The sequence below is a fragment of the Varroa jacobsoni genome, unplaced genomic scaffold (assembly GCF_002532875.2).
Source record: "Varroa jacobsoni isolate VJ856 unplaced genomic scaffold, vjacob_1.0 contig02538, whole genome shotgun sequence".
NCBI classification, from domain to species: Eukaryota; Metazoa; Arthropoda; class Arachnida; order Mesostigmata; family Varroidae; genus Varroa; species Varroa jacobsoni.
Genome location: NW_019214834.1, coordinates 28,725 through 36,826, shown reverse-complemented (window position 1 = coordinate 36,826; position 8,102 = coordinate 28,725). Strand labels below are relative to the sequence as shown.

The window sequence follows — 8,102 nt, the reverse complement described above, 5'->3', positions numbered from 1 at the left end:
TGCTTGCTCACTAGTCGAAATATTGGCCTTTCTATAAAACAGGGTAATTTGTGATGAACGAGTTATGTAATACCCAGTCAAGTGCATATTCTTTGTGTCCGCTTTGTCATTGATGGAGCAGGATAAATGACGTCAGCTAATTCAATGTCGTTCAAGTACCGGACGTAAAAACTGGAAATATTTACGTAGTGATTGAATATAAGACGACGCTATCACAGAAACGTTCCAACGTTTATCTTATAGATCATGAATGTAATAAAGCTATTAGCTGTATCGACGTAGTGGTGAACAGGACAAGTTTGCGTTTGCCAGGCACAATTTACACGCAACTTGTAAACTTCTAAGAGCTAACTTGCGCATTTTTCTCTATCACCTCGTATCGACTATGCGTTTCTGTGTTTACATTTATAGTAAGTTCAGCTAGTAGCTTACGTGCCAAATGTTGCGTGTGAGCAACTGATGCATCGCCTATGGCGAATGTGGAACCCTTTGTGTACTATATGTGGTATAGTATGAGTGGTTTTGCCTTATTGCAAGAAAGGCCATTCAACCTAGAACCTAGATAATAGAACGAGCGCGGTTCGTATTCATCATGCTTACATTTTATTTGCTACAGCACACAAAGTGACGAATATATACAGCTTCTGTTCGTCAACGAGTTCATTGTTACTATTGGTATTGCTGCTATTCTTGGTCCTAGTCGTGAGAACTGATCGCTATACAGGCCAAAATATGCGTAGTTCGAACGAGAAGATCCCGTGTCCTGGGGCTTTCGATGTCCAGATCGCCATTTTCATCTAGAGCATGCACGATTATTTATTTCTATATGTGAGAGACGTGCGCCTATCTATACCTATGCTTGCGTTTGCATGTGGATGCGGTCATGTGATTGACATCAAAGCTGGCATCTTGGCCCGGTGCAGCTGAGAGACAGCTAAATACTTCACACTTTATAAACTTATGAATCGAAAAAGGCTGCGTGCAGGCTGATGTCACGATATTGCGACGCATTCCATATACGGCCTGTTTGTTGTCTATAGATATAGGTTAGTAAAGCAAATAACTCCCCTAATGGTCAAGCTATCATCTCAAGTTATGTAACAATGAAACTTAATATTGTACGAGCACAAATACGCCTTACAGGTAGAGATCACAAGAAAACGTGAATGAAGTGATCAACATTGTCGATATTGATTGGTTGCTAATTGGGAATAATTTGTAACTGCAATTGACTTAGATTGCGTGTCAGATTCATGTAATCCGTAAGTTGTGGTGACAGTCAGTAATAGGAAGCTGTCGTGCACCATGCTGATGAATATCATGAGACGCATAGGTTGAACAAATTGCGGAAACTAATATTCCAGAACACGCTGGTCACTGGGAAAAGCCGAACCTCATAACTGACTGATAAATTTTCTCACTTGCTTTAGCTGGTCAGACATTGCGTGCTTCAGTGCATCTAACCCATTACCGTACAAAATGTATGCCCATTGCAGTGAGCCGAAATATACCCATTCACTCGATGAGCCCCCGATACAACGATCGGAACTGTTAGTGCTTCTTTTTGCTTTCACCAGGCTGAGCGCTGCGTTCGGCAACTACTTTTTAAGCAGGCGGCGTGCAGTTCTTAGAAAGACTCACAGTTCGTCGTTACCTCGACAAACTAAATGCATCGTCATAGTCAGCGTTGTAGCCACTGGCCTCTATAGCTGCCGCACACAAATTGAGCTCTCCGTGGACAGTCGCTACTTTGCCTCCGCCGAAACAGGTACGGTGTGTGTTATATAATAAATAGAAACTTCTATCAATGCCCTGCTTCTTACTGTGTAAGCTGGCAAACGCAATCGCCCCTGTGGCATATGGCTGTGGTTGTTGCGACGGGCCACCGTTTGTTGCTATCGCTCGCGCCGCTGCTTGCGCCGCGTCTAGTGAGTGCCGTTGCGGATGAGTCCTCGCTGCTGCTGGTGGACTCCTTCGCCATTCGGAAGCCGCTAGATGGCGCTGGTGGACGAACGACGACGAAATGGAGTCAGAGTGCGCGTAAAGAGGGCGGCAAATATTGTAAACGTCTATCCGTGAAAGGATGCACACCGATGGCTAGTGTACGGTTATGAACAAGCACTGACGATGCCTTAATCGGAGAAGAGGATTAGCGATCATTTGGTGAGAGCAACTAAAAATGAACTGTTCGACACACCTTTGACAGGTTTTCATCTAATCGATTTGTACATGGCTTCAGCTTTGCTCGGCATTATTTCTTGTAACGGCCTGAAGTACAGGAGTTCGAAGATGATATGAGGTAATTGAGAAACTTTAAAAAGTGCAAGCAGTTCATTGTGGGTAATACCCTTTATTGTGTTTGGTTATTCGTACATAAAACTATCGGATTGAACAGTTCAGAAATACGGCCTGAATCGTCCCACTGCACCCAGGACACGACAAACGATAGAAATACAGGAGTTATTAATTATTCTACGTAGTGGCTAGCAGAATGTGTAAGGCACACAGCTTCGATCTAGGTACGATCCGAAGGCGATCCTCTACGGGACGCCGTTTATCACGGATTGTCCTGGATAGTCAAGGATGTCCTTTGAAAGGAGTTGGTGATGTTGAAGGTCAGGCCCGAATACTTGTTACGCTATCAATGACTTTTTTGGTTCGGTACCTGTTTAAGCTGGATGGTAAGTCGACTGAATTTCGACATTTTGCTCATAAAATTTTGTATTGACGGTAGATAGAAATAGGACATCGGTCACATATTTATGGCTGTGTCATGCAACGATCGAAGCTGGCAGAAAAACTTCATTATGCATCAGTTCAACTGTAAAACTAGTATTAAAATATACTATTATGGAATCCCGTCGTACCGCACGTGCCATATTCCAATAGCCAGCACGGGACAATTTATGTGAGGCGGTATAGATAATTCACTTTTGAATTTTATAGGTTCGCCAATAACGTAGGCGAAAGTTCAAATGGTTCGTTGTTCGGGCTGTTCCTTCGGAGGTGTTCCTACAGTGTCAAGGACTCTTTCGACTACTCTATCACAGATCGAATTATATAACCAGGCTCATTCAGGTGCTGAACTTGTCGATTGAGTCAATTTGAAAAGCGAGGACAAGAATATTTTTTGCCATGAGCAATCACAGGTCACACGATTAAATAAACCATATTAAAGTGAGAAATGTGTGTATAGTCCCTGTTCATATTTGCGTCCACAAATCTATCGTCAATGTTGCCCGTTTTTCATAGGATATAGCTTTTCTATGTAATGCTATAGCTATCAAGACGTAGATGCGTTATATATATATATATATATATATATATATATATGTCATCTAAAATTTACGTGCATGCTCCTACGTCAAAAACACCTTTTCCTTGTCGAGATTAGCTGCCTTTTCTAATCCTACCTTAAAAAATGATTATCTCTAACGAGCAATTTTGCCAGATGCTTGACGGTACGGTAACATTATAAATCGTTGTCCCATTGAAATTTATACTCGTTTGTGTAGCGTTTATGCCGAAGAATATTTTCGAATATTTTCTAAGTTACTGCACGCCCCTATTACTGACACCAACAACGTAAATCATAAGCTGACTTGGTAGTTACATAGGCGCTGTCGCCAATTGACGCATACGCTACGCACGAACTTCAAATTAACGCCTCTTACAGTGCTGGTGGTAGCATTGAATGAGGCTGGAATCGGTGCTGTATTACAGGATGGGTCAGTAACTGATTCAGTGTTCTTGCATACGGAACTACTACAGCCTAATAGATGATTCAATTCATAGATGGTCTACTGTGCCAGACTCACATTGTCAGGTAATCAATGAATTAATTTGTAGTCTGGCCATATGGACGACACTGAAGTGATCCATCGTTAATATGAAGTCTTCGTCAAGGTCGTATTCAGGGCTTTTATTAACGTGTGAGGTTTCACTGGCTTGTGTAGGTATCGGCAATTCTACAGTCACAGTCTTTCGATTGCCTAGGCAAGCGAGTGTTCAACTTCGCTCATTTATGAACCCTTCTTTTTGCGAAGAGACCTAAACCACGCGCAGGTTTAGGCTCCCGCTACCAATGCAGTTTGAATAGGATCTTTATCCTCGAGTCTTTCCTAATTACAGATCGTTTACGTCCGCGTTTATGCTGTAAAAGGCAAGAACTATTCATCAAAGCAACGCCAAGCGTAATGCACGCATGAGTTAGGTATCGTTGTTTGCGCAGTTTATTCAGTCCGATGCGGCGCTAAGCATCGAAAAACTATGCGAAGCGTCGTCACCCGCCCCTATATTAGCGTCCACGTAAAAGCGCGACAAGTGAGATTTCTACTCTTGCTTCCACGGTACCACCTTGGGTCGACTCCTATTCCATTATCGTCACCAATCCGGCCGTGGTTCGACGTTTATCGAGTGTGCGGCGAAGACTCCACGCAAGCACACTATAGTTACGTCTCTGTTTCTACTTTACTGTGACAGTACGCGTCGCTGTTCGCATCACTATCTGTCCTGCAGGCACACATGTTGCCTTCGCCGCACTTGCACGAGATGTTCTGATGCAACTGATGGACCTGCAATGGCCGCTGCAGCTGATAGCTGATGAAAGAATTGACGAAATACGAATATTCAGTTCTTCAAAAGCGGGCAAAATAGAGCCTTGGCGATGGCCTACCGACCATGAGGTGTGCTTAAGCGGCTATCGGTCTGCTGTATTATGCCAAAGATTAAACTGTCCTTCCGCGAGCCGAGCGCACCGTCGTTATTGAGCAAAGGGTTTTGCTGCCGAATTAAAGCTCGCCGTTACTTATCAGCACTATACACACCGACACACATATATATGTCGATCCTGCTTGATGCCGTCACTCGAACAGTCAGTGAGCGCAGGAAGCACAACCCGATATACTATTTGAGGCTGGTGGAAAACGTCAATACACATAAGGTCGTACATGAATTTTAAATAACTCTAGTGTTATTGTCAGATAGGCTTGAGATAATAAAAATATATGCTCACCGAGATTTGTAACGTCTGACTTTGGGCGACTGTCACAGTGGGTAAGTGTAACAAATTCTGGGGATTGCAGCCATTTTAGAACTACTATCTGATGACACATAGTGACGTTTCGGTATAAAATACGTCGCGAATCGAGAGCGTCTAGTGGATTTTGTATAGTTTAAGCTATGACAGTGATTTGTTTATGAATACAGATAGAAGAAACAGAATGTATAGCCATCGATAGAAGTTGACCTACCTGCTTGAATCGTTTACTGTGTACGTAATATTAATATGTAAGTTGAGATCCATGTCTGGTTGATGGTCTTGGATTAATGGTTTGCCGCTTTGAACGGGGCAACTTCTGTCTAAATGAGCATCAAAATGTTCGATTCGCTGGTCTACAAGCGTGTTGTAAATACGCATCAGTTGCAGTTATGCAGATGTTATGATGAACTATGGGAACGGCTTAGCTATGATAGGCCGAACACCTCAACCCATCAACAATGAGCTCTAGTTACCATAAAGTCTTTTAGGCTGAATTAAACAAAACAAAAAAAAATAGTTTCCTAATTATATTATGAAAGCAGACGCCGATAAGTAATTGACCGGCACTTTCCTCTGGTATAGTGTATTGGTAATTTTGGCAATTAGTATCTCTGTCGTATACGGTTCAATTTTATTTACGAATAGTTTATAATATTGCTGTTGTTATTTACTTCATACACTATATAGTCGATAAAAAAAAACAAAAAAAAAAAAGATATGCGTACGGAAACGTCAGACCTTATCAGAATTTTGAAATCGCTATGATGATATTAAGGGTTCCTTTTCATTCAAGCCATATCATTAACTGTATTCTTATATCCGGTACATAATTTTCCAATTGCCGTGAGACAAGAATGGTTATTTTTAGAGGAAATTTTGCTTCAATTCATCAGGAAAACGGCTCGGCTATAGTAGTCTGAAGCTTTTTTTTTTTTTTATTAGAATATTATAAATGATCATCGAAATCATTTAGCATGTTGATGAGACAGAGGAATCAATTACGATACGTTCCTTTATCTCCCACGTACGTACGTCTCGACTTCTGTTACGAGCAATTGTTCTTGCCACAGGCTGCATTTCTATGCTGTTTTTGTATTATATACTTAAGCAGAACTTAGATATAGTAACGTGATGTCATTACTTCCATGACCCTTCACCGAATCAACACTAGACGATACATTCGATACTTTTGGGGCATTTAACCTTTACTACATAAGACAACGAGCGGTTTGAACTTTCGTTTTTCGGTAAGATAAGAAAAAAAAAAAGTATAGATTTATTTGACTGCAGTTTGTGTTTCTGTATATGACGGAGTCGCTCTCTAGCTTTAAGTTTGTTCCATGTTACATCATAATAATTACGTGTCGGCTAGATTCTAGCCAGCACTTACGTAACTTCGAGCTGGTACCTATGTTTTTTGCTCCATAGTTTAATTTATGGTTCAGTTTTGAAAATGTTGAAGTACAATAGCCTCTGAACAATTGTTCGACGGGAATGTGTCACGATGCTCTTTGACGGTAGTCATAGAGGCTGAACTTTTCGTATCTAGAAGTATGCTGACTTACTATCTACTCGTAGCCACTTTCATTATGTTCTATTGAGAGGCGCCATTTGGTAACGTATCGAAAATGTGCTCGCTGTCAGCTCTAGTTGAGATCCACCAGTTCACACTACTCTTATGTTAAATAAACCACGATAATTTCTCAAATCCAATCGGACCATAAAAAGAGGCTTTCTCTATTAGGAGGCGCTTGTTACCTCGAGGCAACACGGAAAATCCTCTGATGGCCTAAAACTTTACTAGATCCTTTGACGAACGACACGTTTAAACTTCAATGCAAGCAGCTGTTCCAAATAAAGTATAATTTCCTAACACCTCAGCCATTAGTAGGTGACTACCGAAAATTCTGAAAAGATGTCTCAGAATTGCCATCTTCATTTAAATAGTACAACTTAATTTCTGATCACACTTAACAGTAGTGTGTAGTCTAATTTAATGGGTTCAAGTAAGAACTGTTGCTGGAACAGACGAACGTTTTTGTTGAGTGATATCTATTAATAGAAGTTAAGTTTAATCGTAAATTCGAGCTTGAATGAAACTAACATACGGAGGAAAACTCAATTTTCTAAAACAAGTTTAAGATATAATGACTTACAAAAAACGTGACGTGGCAAAAAGCGTCAAAAGGTAAAAAAAAATGGTCGTAGTTTCAAAGTTCTGTGTATATTGGCGAATGTCCCATTACAACGTACGTGTGGAGATACGATGATTTTGCGCAATAGCAACTGAACTCGTGAATCGGTAGCTTTCAGCTGCGCGAATACCCTGTTCACGCCTACGGTGAAAATAATCTAAAACAAACATTTTCTTTGGTCATTATACAAAACCAATCCAGTCGGCAAATATAGGACAGGTAATGCCTATCAGACGCAGTTGCAGGCTGCATGAGCAAGGTAATGTAGGGTCATTTTTTTTTGTCGTTAAATGACATCAACCGCATTCTCGTACGGTTAAAAAAGGATCACTCCTGCACTATGGAGCGGCTTTTCATTGTAACAAAACAACAATCCATTGTTTAATCCGCTCGTTTTTGCAACTCTTACTGCAGCCTGCTATGATACTCGAGCAACATCTGGGACCCTGCACGGGCAAACAATAGGCGATCCCTGTTGAACTGTTCCATCTCTTCAGCCTACAGAAGGTGTCGTACGGCACATAATAGAGCGATTATGAGGGAAAGAGAGCAGTTTTTAGATTTTGACGTCGGCTAGGCAGTAGGCCTCACAACCATAGAAAAAGGATCATTATCCGGCAAACTTTCCTCAAATGCAGCATTCATGTAACTGCGGGTCTACAGTACAAGCGATCGAACGCCTTGGTTGAAATGAAGAGAAAATGCGTTAGGTGGGTCACAGTAGGAAACGGCAAAGGTAGTGGCGTCCGTCTAATGTAGATGAATAATAATTTATTAATTCTGGATGGGGTTCTTCCATAGGAAGAAACTAAGGGCAAAGATGTTAAAACATTGATTTTTTTCTTCCGCAGCAGTAGGCGCGTGCC

At 41.3% G+C, this 8,102-nt stretch overlaps 1 protein-coding gene across 3 annotated transcripts in view; it reads left to right on the top strand.

Moving 5' to 3' along the window:
- The first annotated feature begins 2,076 nt into the window (after positions 1-2,076).
- LOC111272530 (uncharacterized) overlaps positions 2,077-8,102 on the top strand; it is a 28,418-nt gene continuing 22,392 nt past the window's right edge. Inside the window, exon 1 of one of the 3 annotated variants that reach the window (XM_022854034.1) lies at positions 2,077-2,163. Coding sequence is in view for 1 of the 3 variants with exons in the window: in XM_022854027.2 (XP_022709762.1) it covers positions 2,492-2,681 (190 nt within the window). In the remaining 2 variants the exon portion in view is untranslated. Of the gene's footprint in view, positions 2,164-2,217; positions 2,300-2,491; positions 2,682-8,102 lie in introns of those variants that run through there. The other 2 variants (XM_022854031.1, XM_022854027.2) reach the window with 2 other exon arrangements.